Source organism: Pseudorasbora parva, chromosome 1 (genome assembly GCF_024679245.1).
Source record: "Pseudorasbora parva isolate DD20220531a chromosome 1, ASM2467924v1, whole genome shotgun sequence".
In the NCBI taxonomy this organism is placed as follows: domain Eukaryota; kingdom Metazoa; phylum Chordata; class Actinopteri; order Cypriniformes; family Gobionidae; genus Pseudorasbora; species Pseudorasbora parva.
This window is the reverse complement of record NC_090172.1, coordinates 3,373,634-3,390,748: the sequence shown is the minus strand read 5'-3', so window position 1 is coordinate 3,390,748 and position 17,115 is coordinate 3,373,634. Positions and strand designations below refer to the sequence as shown.

Sequence of the window (17,115 nt, the reverse complement as noted above, 5' to 3'; positions counted from 1 at the left end):
CTGGGCGAAGTTAAAAAGCTTGTGGTGTGTTTTGCTTGTTTTGGCTCTCTGATTGGTGGAATTTTGCACAGCATCATGGGTAATGTAGTTTTTCACCACAAATCCCACTGTTTAACACCATTATTTTAAAATGTGGAAATTTGAAATAATGCTGGCAGATAATACGATTTATTAATTAAAAACATCATTGAATTTTAAAGTTTTTTCTTTAAATATTTCCATAAAACTGACTGGTCCATCATCTTATAAGGGAAACAAACAGTAGGCTATCAGTTCTAGATATTTCTGCACATGCAGTGTGACCGCTGATGACTCAAACACACTCTGTAGTTAGGCAAAACATTTGTCTTTCTGTTGTCTCAAGCTACACACCAATCTTGTTGAAATAAATGAACAGACCAATTTGAACATATAAATCTTCGTTATCTAATATGCGATTGCTTTACAACATGCAATGCAATTGATAAGGCCGTGCAAAATCATAAAAATATTTGGACAGAAATGAATGTGTAACCTGATCACTCTTCTGGACTCTTAGTGTCTTTGTGACTTCCTGTATGAGCACAATAGATTATATCAAGGTTCACACATCGGTTGCTTCGCCTGTTTTTAAGCACTTTTACGAAACGATTGGTTTGTGTACAACCCCAAATCAGAAAAAGTTGGGACAGTATGGAATGTGCAAAAAAAAAAAAAAAAAAAAAGTGATTTCTAAAATTACTTTGACTTGTATTTCATTGCAGACAATATGAACACAAAATTTTTCATGTTTTGTCTGGTCAACTTCATGTCATTTGTGAATATGCATCCTTTCCTGTCATTCAAACCTGCAACACATTTCAAAAAAGGTTGGGACAGTAAAGCATTTACCACTTTGTAATGTTGCCATTCCTTTTCACAACACTTAAAAGACGTTTAAGTTACCTTTGCCAAGGGCACTGACACAACCCCATACCATGACAGACCCTGGCTTTTGGACCCTTTGCTGGTAACAGTCTGGATGATCCTTTTCTTCTTTGGTCCGGAGCACACGGCGTCCATTCCTCCCAAAAAAACCTGAAATACTGATTCATCTGACCACAGTACACATTTCCACTGTGTGATGGTCCATCCCAGATGCCTCCGAGCCCAGAGAAGTCGACGGCGCTTCTGGACACTGTTAACATAAGGCTTCCTTTTGGCACAGTACAGTTTTAACTGGCATTTGTGGATGTAACTACGTATTGTGGTACTTGACAAAGGTTTGCCAAAGTAGTCCTGAGCCCATGTGGTGATATCGCTTCTAGATGAATGACGATTCTTGATGCAGTGCCGCCTGAGGGATGGGTGATCACGGTTGTTCAGCTTAGGCTTGCGGCCTTGTCCTTTACGCACTGAAATTCCTCCAGATTCCTTGAATCTTGTAATTATGTTATGCACTGTTGAATGTGAAATATCCAAATCTCTTCCTATCTTTCTTTGAGGAACATTGTTTTTAAACATTTCAATAATTTTCTCACGTATTTGTTGGTAAACTGGTGATCCTCGGCCCATCTTTGCTCCTAAAGGATTAGATCTTTCTTGGATGCAGCTTTTGTACCAAATCATAATTTCAATCACCTGTTGACATCACCTGTTTCAAATCACATCATTATTTAAGCCTTTTACCTCATTACCTGTCCTAAATTGCTCCTGTCCCAACTTTTTTTGAAATGTCTTGCAGGTCTGAATGACAGGAAAGGATGCATATTTACAAATAACATGAAGTTGACCAGACAAAACATGAAATATTTTGTGTTCATATTGTCTGCAATGAAATACAAGTCAAAGTAAATTTAGAAATCACTTCTTTCTTTTTTTATTTGCGTTTTCCAAACTGTCCCAACTTTTTCTGATTTGGGGTTGTACAATGCTATGTACAACAGCTGTTAGCGAGCCATTTTACTCTCATAGAATTACACCCCATTGACCTGTACTATATGACTGGCACATAAATGATGATATACATTTGAGTATAACACATGTGTTATGCTCAAAATAACTGATTCATCCAGTAATGAAACGAGTGAAGTCTTTATGAGTGAGTCATTGAAACATTCACTCAAGAGATTCATTCAAAAGCACTGATTCATCCAGTAATGAAACGAGTGAAGTCTTTGAGTGAGTCATTGAATCATTCATTCAAGAGATTCGTTCAAAAACACTGATTCATCCAGTAATGAAACAAGTGAAGTCTTTATGAGTGAGTCATTTAATCATTCACTCAAGAGATTCGTTCAAAAGCACTGATTCATCCAGTAATGAAATGAGTGAAGTCTTTGAGTGAGTCATTGAATCATTCATTTAAGAGATTCGTTCAAAAACACTGATTCATCCAGTAATGAAACAAGTGAGGTCTTTATGAGTGAGTCATTGAATCATTCACTCAAGAGATTCATTCAAAAACACTGATTCATCCAGTAATGAAACAAGTGAAGTCTTTGAGCGAGTCATTGAATCATTCATATGCTCCTATACCCTTAAATGGGGCATTATTTGAGGGACATCCATTTGTAGTGGTGTCCGAAACCATAGTGGACGTTATCGAGCACACTCACATTACACCGCATTAACAAGTGTACAACTGATGTACACACAACAGCTGTCCGAATTCACACACTCCTTCAAGTGCTAACTATATTAGTGGAATAACGTAGGGAACAGTCAATGAGGGTTTAGGGGCGATTTTGGATTCAGCCACTGATTTAAAACAAAGTGAAGTCTTTATATTATAGTTAGTCATTGATTAATTCATTCAAACCTAATTAAAAATATATATAATTTAAATTATTTTTAAATAGACTGTACTGTAGCAATCAACATTTTGTCAGAACCTCTAGTAAATTGAGTTATTTTGTTTAATTTTCTATTCCACAAAATTTCGTCCACATCGCTTGCGATATCCTCCAGTCCAAGGCACCAGGGAAAATATCTCCTTGAATGCCGTATACAGGCCTGACATGATGCCTGGTCAATATCTCCACATGCCTCCTCCATTGCCTGTAAAAGGGCTACCTGTTGATGAGGATGACGCTCGTACACTTTCCAGCGCCAGGCAGAGAAGAACTCCTCGATGGGATTTAAGAATGGAGAGCATGGAGGGAGGTTGAGTGTCATGAAGAATGGGTGGTCTGTAAACCAGTTGCGGACCAAAGCAGCCCTATGAAAACTAACATTGTCCCATATGATGACATATCGGGTATGCTCTGGTCTCTGAACAGTGAGCATGTCATGTAAGGTGTCCAGGAACACAATAATGTGTGCAGTGTTGTATGGGCCTATGGTTGCATGATGGTGAACAGCACCATTTTGGCTTATAGCTGCACACATGGTTATGTTACCACCACGTTGTCCTGAGACATCTACAAAAAGGAGCTCATGTCCCATGGCATCTGCTTCTAGTTCCATCAATCTCTGGACAAGACGAAACAAATGCAACACATCAGGCCCATGCACAGCACTACAGTATGCACTTCCAAATTCAGAACCAATGAGACTATAGCTTACCTGCATATAGTCATATCGCAGTTGCTTTACACGTTCTGTGTTCCTCTCGAGAGGAACTCTGTAAATTTGCTTCATTCTTATTCTGTGGCGCGCAAGTACACGACTTAGTGCAGAAATGCTTACACTGTGTATATTTTGAAAGATGGTGTCATTATCAATTATGCGCTGCTGTATTTCACGCAGTCTTATCGCATTATTGGCAATCACCATGTTCACTTTATGGGTCTCTTGCTCTGGAGTGAACATTCTTCCTCTGCCCCCCGCATCTGGACGTCTAGCAATTCTGTAAAATACAGTTCCCTTTCGAAAGGGAACTCGCGCTGCGTCAGCTGACGCTACGGGGAACGCCTTCAGCGTGACAGGTGTCTGAAATCGCTATCAAATCACAATCCTACTGACCGTCGGCAGCTGGTGATGTCATCACCGTGCGACCAGGAAGTATAAAAAGGCACCGTGCCAACATGACAACATCCTTTCGTCTTCAGGGACTGTTTTGTCTGGTTCGCTGGAAAGTCAAAAGAGAAAAAAGATGAAGTGCACACGCAAAATGAAGGGAGCGTACAGGAAGTGCGCTGATCCGTGTCCCAGGTTTCTCACACCTGAGGACACACACACCCTTTGTGTGCTCTGCCTGGGGGAAGAGCACGCGCGGGAGGTTCTCGAGGGGGCTTCCTGCGCAAACTGCGAGCGTTTTCCGTTGAGGACGCTCCGCTCTCGCTTGGCCTTCTTCTCGAGGGAGGAAGAGCCAGCATCTGGGAGCGGTCCCGCTCAAGCTGAGGCTGAGCGGCGCCGTCTGTCCTGGGGCTCCCAGATGGACCTGGCTCATCGTCTGGAGAGTACAGTTCTCGCGGACGATCAGCCAGGTCGCGAGAGCAGGCTGACGGAGGAGGAGTCGGATGGAGACTCCTCCTCGTCGTCAGTCCGTGCTTTTCCGGTCGATCAGAGGATGGCTGTGGATGAGGAGGGAAATGAAGCTGAGGCTGAATCCTCCCAGCCATCCTGCCCCGTGTATAGGGAGCTGATAGATGTGATGGGGCGCGCGGCGCTGAGACTTCAGCTGCCGTGGCAGAGAGCCAGGGGAGAGGCCGCCCGCCCTGACAGACTGGGCGATCGGTTTCTCCCCGACCATAGCCGCCCAGCTCCCGGGAGCCTTCCATTCCTCCCCGACCTTCACGAGCAGGTCGTGGGGGCATGGAAGAAACCCTACTCGGCGCGAATCCATCGACATCAGCGTTTCAACTTCGCTGATGTCGAGGGATTGGCCGAGGCAGGGTATGTGTCGATGCCGCCCATCGACGAGACGTTCGCGAACTATCTCGCGTCTGGGCGGCCGTCGACACTAAGAGCTCCTGCCCTGCCGTCTAAACCATTGAAGACGACCTCGCGTCTTAACGGCAGGGCATACACGTCGGCAGGTCAGGCGGCGGCGGCCTTGCACACAATGTCAGTGTTGCAGGCCTATCAGGCCGATCTGCTGAGGGACCTCGATCAGGGGGAGGGCCTACCCCCTGATGCGATGGCTGAGTTGCGCCGCACCACGGATCTCTCTCTCCGGGCGGCCAAACACACAGCAGTCGCCATCGGACGATCGATGGCGGCTATGGTCGCCACGGAGAGGCATCTGTGGCTGAACCTGGCGGACATCGGGGGGAAAGAAAAGGCCTTTCTCCTCGATGCCCCGGTCTCGCCCTCTGAACTTTTCGGCACCTCCGTCGAGGCGGTGGTGGGAAAGTTCAGAGAGGCGAGGGCGCGCTCAGCGGCGTATAGAACATGTATTCCGCTGAGGTCCGGGGTGGCGCCCAGGCAGGAGGGTGTCCCTGGCTCTTCGGGATTCGAGGATCACCGACTGGGCCAACGCAGCAGCGTGGCCTCTCGTGCGCCCCCTCCGTGGAGGAGTAGGACGCAGAAGAGGCGGGACACCCGCAACAGGAGGAGGGACATCGGGGAGAAGAGCCGCTTCCAGCGCCGGAAGCAAGGAGGTGGTGAGTCTCCGCCCCCGAGGGCGCGGAAGTGAGTTTAGTGTCCCCTCCTTTGTTTTCTTTTCTTTTCTCTCCCCGGGCGCGCTTTACACCAGGCCGCGCGGGCCGATGATGAGCGGATGTGAGACTCTGACGGCCTGCCAAGCCGGTGTGTGAGAGCGCCCCACCCTCAGGTTAGTGCGACGAAGCATGCATGTTACATGAAGCGATGAGGCACTGAAGACAGCGGGTGAGTCCCCTTTTAGGGCAAACATTCTTCTTTTCAATGCCGTATGTTTGGACTCTATGCTTCCCTGAGGGATATTTTGTCGAAGGAAAGTATTAACAGATGGAAATGTGGGCCTGTAGTTCCCTGGCAAAGGTGGCTAGAACGATGTTTGTATAAACACAGTGGGTGTTTGTAGGCTGATGTTTGCTAGTGTAGCAACAGTAGTTTATATGGCTGCTTCTCTTCTGGATATGTGTAATATGAGCAGATGAGGCCACCGCACATGCCGCGGGCATGTAGCGGCGATTTAAACTGACGTATGTTCTCCTGGCGAACGTTTTTAGCTGTAGCCACCTCTGGGTAGCGGTGGCACCTCTGCTAGTGAAATATCTAGATGAATTTGTGAGGTTGGGCTAGCGCATGAACTACAGTAAGGTCTGTCCCAGTCCTTCTTAGGGCCGTTGTTGTGGGATTATCAGACCGATGCTAGTGCATCAAGTTGGCCTAGGCTGTTGATGGGATGACGGTGGCGTCTCGCGGTGGCATATCGCCCTGGCAGTTGCCCCGGGCTCCTGTCGGTATCCCCGCAGGAGCTTTGTATCCCTACCCGGCCTCCCCGTAGTAGGGTTGTCCGGCCAATGCCCACCCCCCTTCTGCATTTGGGGTTGTTATTAATGCAAAAAGGTGTGTAGCAGATTGAATCGCGACTCAGCCAGTGGTCGTGGGGACGGGGTAGGCGTCTCTTCGCGGTGCGCAGTCAGACTGGTTTTGCTAGCCCCGCCCCCCAGAGCTAGTGCGGCCGCCACTTCGGGGCGGCCCCCCGGCTTGGTTCAGGAAATGGCCGGTTGTGTGTGTTCAGTATATTTCACTTTTTGCTCTGTGTCTTCTGCTTCACCTTTTAGGCTCGGGTCGAGCTGTACTTCGCAACCATCTGAAAGCATCGGTTGGTAGGATGCTCCCCTGGAGTCGAAACACTGTCACGGCTGACGCCCTTGCGCGGACGGCGGACCGCTGGACGACCAGACGGCCGCCCTGGAGGCAGGTGGCGTAAGTTGTACTCCCCTCGCTTTAGAGGGTACAAGGCGTTTTATGCTGAGTGCACTGCTGTGGGCATTGTGTTTTAGATCCACGCTGGTAGGCGCTGCCTGAGAGACTGCGCCGTCGCAGAAGGCTGCTATGGGCCGCTGGGGCGGACCGACAATAGAAGGCGGGCTGGCAGGAGACGCCAGCCGAGGCAGTCCGGGCAGTTAACTCTGGGTCAGGTGGTAGGCCTCAGTAGGCCTCCCTGCGGGTGAGTTCCGGCATCGTGGCCCATGTGAGCAGGGAGGGTTCTCCCCAACGATGTCGGCTGCAGCAGAAACCTCGTCATAAGTAGGCCCCTAACGGCCTCCCTGTGGATGAGTCCCCAGGTAGTGACTGGATACCCAGTCCTCATCAGCCAGCAGACAGCCACTGTCAGCCCGACTTTAAGGGCTCGCTGAGTTTCAGCACGCCTCACATGGCGTCTCCCTGAGGGGGTGACCTAGGGTTCCGACCATTGGTTGACAGGATCTAGGCCGCTTTGGCCTCCTGTAGGGTGAGCCCCGGTTCCCAGGTCTTGCGACAGTGTGCGTGGGTGCTAGCCAGGCGGCTAGCATAGTCTGCTATCAGGGACGGGCCGCTTCAGGCCGTCCTATGATCGTTTCCCGGCATTAGCATAGGTGGCTTCTGGCGTTATGGCCTCATGAGCCCCTGAGGAACCAGTAAAGCCACCTTCCTGCGGCTCTTAACAGCTAGCACTGGCGGTGCCAGGTAGAGGCGCCTCCTGGCCTCCCTGGAGGGGAAACGTTCCCCTAAGCGGGAACATAGAACTGGCTTTGGCTGACAGCTAGTGGCTGCCTGCCGTTGGGTCCCGGCCTGGGCCGGTATAACTCAGTGGCGGGCTCGTGCCCTAGCACAACGAGGCTCCGTTTCTGCTGCGCAGTCCCTTCAGGACAGGGACTGGCTAGCCTACAGCATGGGTTACCTACCAAGCTGGCTTAAGAGCTCCCCTCATTGAGGGTCGTCTGCGAGCTTACGGCCGCTTGAGGCTGATCAGACGGGCAGGCCCCCCTCGGGGCCTCCTGGGCAGATCAGTCCATAGGCCTTTTTAGGCCTCCTGAGCACCCCTGTAATAAATGTGCTCAGTAGATCCTAGGATCGAGCAGAAGAGACTCCCCTCGATGGCAAGGGTAAGAAGCACTAAGCTGAGTACTGCTCTCCAGGATTCCCGTCTCCGAGTTCCGGTCTGAGGAGGACACTGCCACTTTGCAGTCCCTCAGTCTGGATGCTCATGAGTAGAGCGATGTCCGGAGGCTCTGTTTTGACAGACAGGGTTGGCCAAGCTGGGGTGTCCCACAGAAGTGATGCCAGGTGAGGCCTCCCTGGTGGCATTCGGTGAAGGGTTTTCCCGAATTAGTGACGGCTGGTGGCGCCCTCGGGTCCCCTAGCCACATTCCCTTAAGGGACTCCTTCCTTCGGAAGTAGTAGGTCCCAGGCCCTCGAGCAAGCCGAGAGTAGGAAACCTCAGTTAAAACTTGTTTAGGTTCTCTCTTAGGCATATAGCTTGGGCTATGACCGTAGGGAATGATGTGACTGGCAGCCGGTGTGGCGAGAGGGGGAGTGGTTCAGACTTTCCGCGAACACTCGTCCAGGCAGTTCTCACTGCCAGTAAGGGGCGTGCACTCCCCTCAGCATGGCGGCGTGGGTATATCGTTCCCCGTAGCGTCAGCTGACGCAGCGCGAGTTCCCTTTCGAAAGGGAACGTCCCTGGTTACGTATGTAACCTTAGTTCCCTGAGAACAGGGAACGAGACGCTGCGTCACATGGCCATGCTTCAAGGGGTGCCTGCCCACAGTCCCTTCAGACGAAGCGGATGTTGTCATGTTGGCACGGTGCCTTTTTATACTTCCTGGTCGCACGGTGATGACATCACCAGCTGCCGACGGTCAGTAGGATTGTGATTTGATAGCGATTTCAGACACCTGTCACGCTGAAGGCGTTCCCCGTAGCGTCAGCTGACGCAGCGTCTCGTTCCCTGTTCTCAGGGAACTAAGGTTACATACGTAACCAGGGACGTTTTTTTCAATTGTTTACACGCAATTTTGAAAACGGAGTTCTTTTTGTCAAAATATAAATCACAATTATCCAAAGACCACAATCAATTAGCAAAATTCCTAGATTGTTTGCAAAATGACACACTTCAGTCAAAACATATACACATATTTGTGAAAATGCTATTTGTTTTCATTTAACCAACACAGTCATCAATGATCATACACTATTGCAGCCAGTTTCACACTGCTGTGATAAATAAAAAACACATTTGTAAAAAAAAAAAAAAAAAAAAAAAGATTTTTGGCCAGACATTCTTACTGTATGTAAGAGATAATTTAGGTGACAAAAAATAGTGAGAAACTCACAACATTATTCATGATTTGTTTTGAGATATGAGGAGAATGTAGACAAATACTGTAGGCCTACTATAACCTTACCAAGCCCTCAACAACAATTGATGCTGCAGACTGAATATTTCAAGTATTTATTTCAATACTTACAGTATTTCTTACCATAATCAGTTACAGTAATCAACCAACAATGATATCAATTACTGTAAACAAATAAAATCTATAGACAAATAAAAATTACTGCATGAATTACAGTACATACACTTCAACTCTGAAGAAAAGTAAAGTAAAAGTAAACAGAAATGAAAGAAAACTACTGTAAAAGCAACAAGAAAACTGTAACTATCCGTCTCTCCGTCTGGCTGGATCAGGCCATAAGATTTCATCCACATCACAGGCTATGTCTTCATTGGCAAGGCACCGTTGGAAGAATCGCCTTGTGTGACGAATCCACCCCTGCACTGAAGCTGCTTCAATAAGATCACATGCCTGTTCCATGGCCTGAATGAGGGGCAGGCGGTCATAGGGCCGCAGGTCATATACCTTCCACCGCCACGCTGAAAAAAATTCTTCTATAGGATTCAGGAAGGGGGAGTATGGGGGAAGGTATAAAACTTCAAAATCAGGGTGATCATGGAACCAGTTCTGGACCAGAGCAGCCCGATGAAATGAGACATTGTCCCAAACGACAATGTACCGCATCTGGTCCACTTGGTGTAATGCTGTGACAATCTCATGCAATCGGTCAAGAAATGCAAGTATCAGATTTGCATTATAGGGTCCCAGATTTGCATGGTGGTGGAGGACCCCATTTTGTGTGATAGCAGCGCAAAGGGTGATGTTACCCCCTCGCTGCCCTGGCACATTGGTGATTGCCCTGTGCCCAATTACATTTCTCCCTCTTCTTCTTGTTTTTGCAAGGTTAAATCCAGCCTCATCCACATATATAAATTCATGTTGAATTTCAGCAGCATCCATTTGCAAAACTCTCTGAAACACATTAAAGAAAATAGGATGCTATTCAATATCTATAGCACAGTATTTTTTTGTGACAGAACATTATGAGCAGTGCATGATACCACACCATAGTCAGATGAACAATGCATACCTCCACATACTCATTGCGCAGATGTTTCACTCTCTCTGAATTTCTGTCAAATGGTACCCGATACAGTTGCTTCATGTATATTTGATTTTTCTTTAGGATTCGACCTAATTTTGACAGAGAGACTCGTTGGATGTTATTGAAAATATTGTCATCATTGATGATATTGGCTTGGATTTCTCGTAGCCTGATACAATTATTGGCCAAAACCATGTTCACAATGGCGGCCTCTTGTGCACGACTAAACATGGGGCCCCTTCCACCTTGGTGTCCTCGACCCTCAATCCTATGTAAAAAATAAAAAAAAAAAGATAAAAATAAATAAATATATATATGCTGTCAAATGTCACAGTAAACAATATTGATTATACAAGCTTCAGTTTCAATGTATACTGTGTGGTTAGCTTACCTGTTTTCTCGATGAAATGTCCGAATTACTGACGCAACAGTATTTCTGCTGAGATTTGGTTGAACTCTTTGTCCAGCTTCCATCAGTGTCAGTCCATGGTTGATAATATGGTCAATAAGTATTGCACGGATTTCTCGAGTCAAATTTGGTCCTCGTCTTCTTTGTTCAGGTTCTATCACCTCTTCAAGTCCTTCTCTACCTCTTCCTCTACCTAGGTGTCTTCATCTTCCTCCTTCTCCTCTACCTAGGTGACTTCCTCTACCTCCTTCTCCTCTTCCTCCACCTTCTTCTCCTCTACCTATGCCTCTTCCTCTTCCTCCTTCTCCTCTACCTAGGTGACTTCCTCTACCTCCTTCTCCTCTACCTATGCCTCTTCCTCCTTCTCCTCTACCTATGCCTCTTCCTCTACCTCCTTCTCCTCTTCCTCCACCTTCTTCTCCTCTACCTATGCCTCTTCCTCTACCTCTTTCTCCTCTACCTAGGTGACTTCCTCTACCTCCTTCTCCTCTACCTATGCCTCTTCCTCCTTCTCCTCTACCTAGGTGTCTTCATCTTCCTCCTTCTCCTCTACCTATGCCTCTTCCTCTACCTCCTTCTCCTCTTCCTCCACCTTCTTCTCCTCTACCTATGCCTCTTCCTCTACCTCTTTCTCCTCTACCTAGGTGACTTCCTCTACCTCCTTCTCCTCTACCTATGCCTCTTCCTCCTTCTCCTCTACCTAGGTGACTTCCTCTACCTCCTTCTCCTCTTCCTCCACCTTCTTCTCCTCTACCTATGCCTCTTCCTCCTTCTCCTCTACCTAGGTGACTTCCTCTACCTCCTTCTCCTCTTCCTCTACCTCCTTCTCCTCTACCGATGCCTCTTCCTCCTTCTCCTCTACCTATGCCTCTTCCTCTACCCCCTTCTCCTCTTCCTCCACCTTCTTCTCCTCTACCTATGCCTCTTCCTCTACCTCCTTCTCCTCTTCCTCCACCTTCTTCTCCTCTACCTATGCCTCTTCCTCTACCTCCTTCTCCTCTACCTAGGTGACTTCCTCTACCTCCTTCTCCTCTACCTATGCCTCTTCCTCCTTCTCCTCTACCTAGGTGACTTCCTCTACCTCCTTCTCCTCTTCCTCCACCTTCTTCTCCTCTACCTATGCCTCTTCCTCTACCTCTTTCTCCTCTTCCTCCACCTTCTTCTCCTCTACCTATGCCTCTTCCTCTACCTCCTTTGCCTCTCCCTCTACCTCCTTCTCCTCTTCCTCTACCTCCTTCTCCTCTTCCTCCACCTTCTTCTCCTCTACCTATGCCTCTTCCTCTACCTCCTTCTCCTCTTCCTCTACCTCCTTCTCCTCTTCCTCCACCTCCTTCTCCTCTACCTATGCCTCTTCCTCCTTCTCCTCTACCTAGGTGACTTCCTCTACCTCCTTCTCCTCTTCCTCCACCTTCTTCTCCTCTACCTATGCCTCTTCCTCTACCTCTTTCTCCTCTTCCTCCACCTTCTTCTCCTCTACCTATGCCTCTTCCTCTACCTCCTTTGCCTCTTCCTCTACCTCCTTCTCCTCTTCCTCTACCGCCTTCATCTCCTCTTTGAGCTCCCCCTCTCATTCTCACTTTTCTTCTTCTTCTAACTCCTTCCATTTTTGTTGAAGACAGGTGAACTCACCTGCTGCCTTTTATAGCGAGCCGAATCTCACGAAAATGCGTATAAATAGTACGAGTTTGCAATCTCGTGGAATGTATACGCCAAAATGAGTTTTGGCGTGCGTATGGTACGCGGTTTTTTGCGTGCATATGAGACGCACTTTATGGCGTATTATACATACGAACCCCCCCCCCCCCACCACCACCCTAAACCTACCCAAGAGCGTGTCATATGCACGCCATAAAGTGCGTCTCATATGCACGCAAAAAAACGCGTACCATACGCACGCCAAAACTAATTTTGGCGTATACATTCCACGAGATTGCAAACTCGTACTATTTATACGCATGACCATGAGATCGTGTTGTTTATAGCACACCTGAGTGCTGCGTTTTCAAATTAGCAAATGTGTGCTTCCACACCTGGTAGATGTGTTTATCCAATTCGTTCATTAGTGTGGTAATTGGCAATCCGGTGCTTTGTAATTACAAGGAAGTAACCTCACAATCCTTATCTGTGTCTAAGGTGTGTAGAGTTTTACAAATCACTGTGTGTAATGTTTTGCAAAAATGGTGAAGCAGACATTGTGTGTAATGTTGTGCAAATCTGTGGAGGTGTTTTGCTCATTGGAGTAAAATTTTGCTAATTGTGTGGAAATTTTAATTTTAGTGTGTAAACAATCGTAAAAAACTGTAACAGTTTCAGTATTTTTGCATGTATGGTTCTGTTGTGTTTCTCATCAGAGTATGGCAGTGCTACAAAGTACTTACTGATTGTCATTTCGAAATGTCCGAACGATGCTTGCCACAGTGTAGCGGCTCAACTTAGGCTGAACCCGTCGGCCAGCTTCCCTCAGGGTCATCCCATGGTTGATGACATGGTCCACTATTGTAGCTCTGAAGTCATCAGTTATTCTATTTCTTACTCTTCTTACCCTTCCTCTTTCCCCTCCTCATCCTCTTCTTGCTCCTCCTTGTCCTCTTCCTCTAACTTCCTCTAACCCTCTCGCTTCTTCAACTCCACGTCCTCTTCCTCTTCTTATTTATAGTGCTTAGGCTGTTTTAATTATCTAAAACAGTTTTCACATGTGAAAGTGTGCCAGACAGTTGGCAAAATAGTGTTAATGATAGCCATACATGTGTGTTGGAAAGTTGGTAATTGAGTGTAAGTAGTGAGTTGTGTTTAAAGTTCTGCAAAAAGAGTGTTGTGCAGTGAATTGTGCCTACAGTTTTGCAAAGTGTGTTACAAAATTGAAAACTGAGTGCAAAGCAGTGTTTGTGCTTTTAGTTTTGCAAACTCAGTGAGTGGTTTTGCTATACGTATTACAGTTTTTTTCAGTCGCTAACAAGCGTTTGTCCAATCAGTTGTCACATTTTCATAACTCTAAACACAATTAGCACAGCATCAGTCTTTTGTGGCCATACCTTTCACACATCTCATGTCGTTTTCACACAATAGGCAGTTAGTGAACACATTTCCACAATTCTTATACATTTTCTTAACAGACAAGTTATACCTCCCAACAAAATTATGGATTTGTTTTGTAGCATTTACGAATGCTAACACACAACATCCCACAATAGAAAAAACAATATTCCAAACCTTAGATACAGTATAAAAACCCTGCTTCTCCAAAGATATCAGTTAAAAAACAATATATCAGCTGATAATAAACAAACAATTCAATAATTAAGGCTACAATGTGTGATATTTTCCCCCATCTAGCGTTGTAAAGGTATATGACCATCCAGTGAATAATAGTTTCTGTTCCTCTCAATTTTGATTTCGTTTCAACTCCTACGGTGGCCGATTTAGTCATGGCTTCCAGTTCGACCTCTTCGGTGAGTGTTGCTTCAACTCAAGTGATGAGGTAATTTTTGAAAACTATTATAATTTGCAGTTATTTAATTTACCAAATGATCTATGATCAAATTAATCTATGTAAAATGAATAATAGAACTGAATAGTAACCAGTTCATTGCTAACATCAGCTATCAGGTTCCCAGACGAATGCAAGCTCTTAGTAAAGTAACTTTTATCAGTGCTATCGTTATTCTGTATATTGTACGACACCACTAGCGTAAGGCAAACAAATTATAATGCAATTAAAATATTAATCTCATGTTATCCGTCATAGAACACGGATTTATGCAATAAGGTAAACAATACTTTTTCATCATTGACGCGAGGAAAACTATCCTAGACGTCGTTCTAGTGTTATGCACAGCACACCATGATATAATTAGCCAAGCAACAATAAAACTTCCAATATACACAAATAGGTTGAATTAATATTACCTGTCGAGAAGAAAGCAGGCAACGTCGGCGTCCTTTTTAAAATCGTTGCTCCTCATGAGCTCTTTCAATCTTGGAAAGGCCACTCCAATATTTACTTTTGTCTTGTTGATTTGCCCGTTGCGTTGCCGTCTTAATTCTCTTTTCCGCTTCCTTGGCGACTCTGATACATATCCCGCAATGTTACTAGGTCCCCGACCCGGGTCGAATTCGGTAATCAGTTCCGGGACGTGGTTGCTTTCACACAGAAGGCGACCCGGCAATGCTCTGGGAATATTGCGGGTCCGACGTGCAGTGTGAAAGGGGCTTAAGAGTGATCCTCCATCATCATAGAGCAGCCTCAAGCAATCCTCCTCTTCACATTCGACACGGTGCCATCGAGTGTAAAAACGCGAAAGGCGAAGCTTGAATTTACGGGTACGTCCCTCTTTGGCTAATGTACTTTCAAGATGGAGGAGCAACATGGAGACCGCCATCCGAACCCTCAACACGTATGTATTTTCAATGGTATATTATAAAATTACGAGAATGCATTATTACTTGAAAGAAGTAAATATACATTAATGAGCACATATATTTTAGCTAAGAATAAACTAAAAAAGTTACACAGTGTAGCTTTAAAAACACAGCTGATTCCAGTCTGGCTTAGACACAGTGACAGGGTTTTTTTATATTACATTGACACTTATACAGTAACAGGAGGACTTTGAGGAGTAATGTTTTTGGAAACAGAAACAGAAAAAGACAAACACGGTAATGTCTGGATAAGGAAGAGTAAGAGCAAAGGGCCGAGGAGAAGAGCAGGCCCAGTGAGAGGTGCAGGATCCAAGGGTGGACTTACCAAGCAGTTTTATCCCAGGTGCATAACACCCTTGGATAAAATCAGATGTGATGTTGATTAAAACATGTGGCCTATCCCTGAAGATCACAGAGATTGGATACAGTACATTTCTGTAAAACTTTTTCTGTTCTATCATAGCGTGTTTCTACTTTACCTCCTGTAGTAAATAGTAAAGGGGGGAAAAACTAATGTGGTTTACTGTAATGCTTTTGAATTTGAACATTACTGTACATGTGGACATACAGTTCCCAACCAAGAAATGTAGTGTAAAAATGGTGGACTGCATGTTTTTCATGCAAATACCTGTAAAACTGAAACATAAAAGTCTATGCAATTTTGGTAACGTTAACAATAGCCAGTATTTTGAAACCTGGTATACTTTGATTGACTGCATGTACCTTGTGAAGTGAAAAGAAGTGTTATTCTTTGAGAGAATAATTTCATTTTGAGTCAGAATTCCAGTGTTTTGGTAAAGTTAGTGTGTGCAGATAAAAATGTGTTCTGTTTTGAAATGAAGAGTTAGTGTATATTTAACAAAGTGTTCTTTTGAGAAGAAAATTATCCATTTGGCCAACTGTGTTTTGTAGGTGTGAGTCTGTGTTAAGAGTTCAGAGTTTATATCTGAAGTATAGCTAAGCGCTTGTTAGCGATTGAAAAAAACTGTAATAGTTTTAGAAATTGTGCTACAAGAATCACGGTTAGCGCTTAAGCATTCAGAAAAAACTGTAATATATCAGTTTCTCAGTGTATCTCATTGATCAGGGATTGGCTGCGATGCAGTAAAATCTTGCCTAGGGCAGCAAATTGGTCCTGACTGCTAGCTATTGGGTCAGTTAAATTCAGGAGCGCTGAAGACGTACATCAATGTCCCTTTCAGCCTCAGATTTGATGAATCTTGTGTTCGTGTGCGTCCTATAAAGGTGAGTACTGTTAATAATATCCTTTTGTTCGCTGATTTTTGATTATTATCAGTTGTCGGCTGTGTAATATTACATGACAATGCTAATTAACCTGTGCTAGTTCTAACAGCTTATCTGTCAATCTACAATGTTCAGAGTTATAAAGTTTATAATGTTATAGTAAGTGATGTGGATAATGAATGAGATGGAAGATATATCAGGTATTTATGCATCATTATTTTATTATATGAGGAAAGCAGCCTATATGTGAATGATAACAATTTGTAATGATGTTGCTGTTATTCACACACACATATACAGCCACAATCATACTATCCACATCTATGTCAGCTGATATGCAGCCAGCCCACTTATGATGCGCAATGGTGGCCATTTTCAGCCTGGGATTTAAAACCAACAACTTGGAAACTGCTTGGAAAGTTACAAAAAATATAAACCAAGCTTTAGGGGGGAGGCCAGTAAGAGCTTTGCATGAAAAATCTGCAGGGTGGTAGCCCTCCAGGACCAAGGTTGGACACCCCGATCTAAAACGTCAAGAGTACAAAACACACACACACACACACACACACACACACACACACACACACACACACACACACACACACACATGTTGGTCTATGTGGTTTACAGGGACTCTCCATAGGCGTAATGGTTTTTATACCGTACAAACCGTATTTTCTATCCCCTTACACTGCCCCTGCCCCTAAACCTACCCATCACACACACACACACACACACACACACACACACACACACACACACACACACACACACACACACAC

At 45.6% G+C, this 17,115-nt stretch overlaps 1 protein-coding gene across 1 annotated transcript; it reads right to left on the bottom strand.

Moving 5' to 3' along the window:
• Nucleotides 1-11,199: 11,199 nt before the first annotated feature.
• Nucleotides 11,200-12,240, bottom strand: LOC137082507 (uncharacterized PE-PGRS family protein PE_PGRS20-like). Its single transcript, XM_067447729.1, has one exon. The coding sequence runs from the start codon at nucleotides 12,238-12,240 to the stop codon at nucleotides 11,200-11,202; it is 1,041 nt and encodes a 346-aa protein (XP_067303830.1).
• Nucleotides 12,241-17,115: the final 4,875 nt, after the last annotated feature.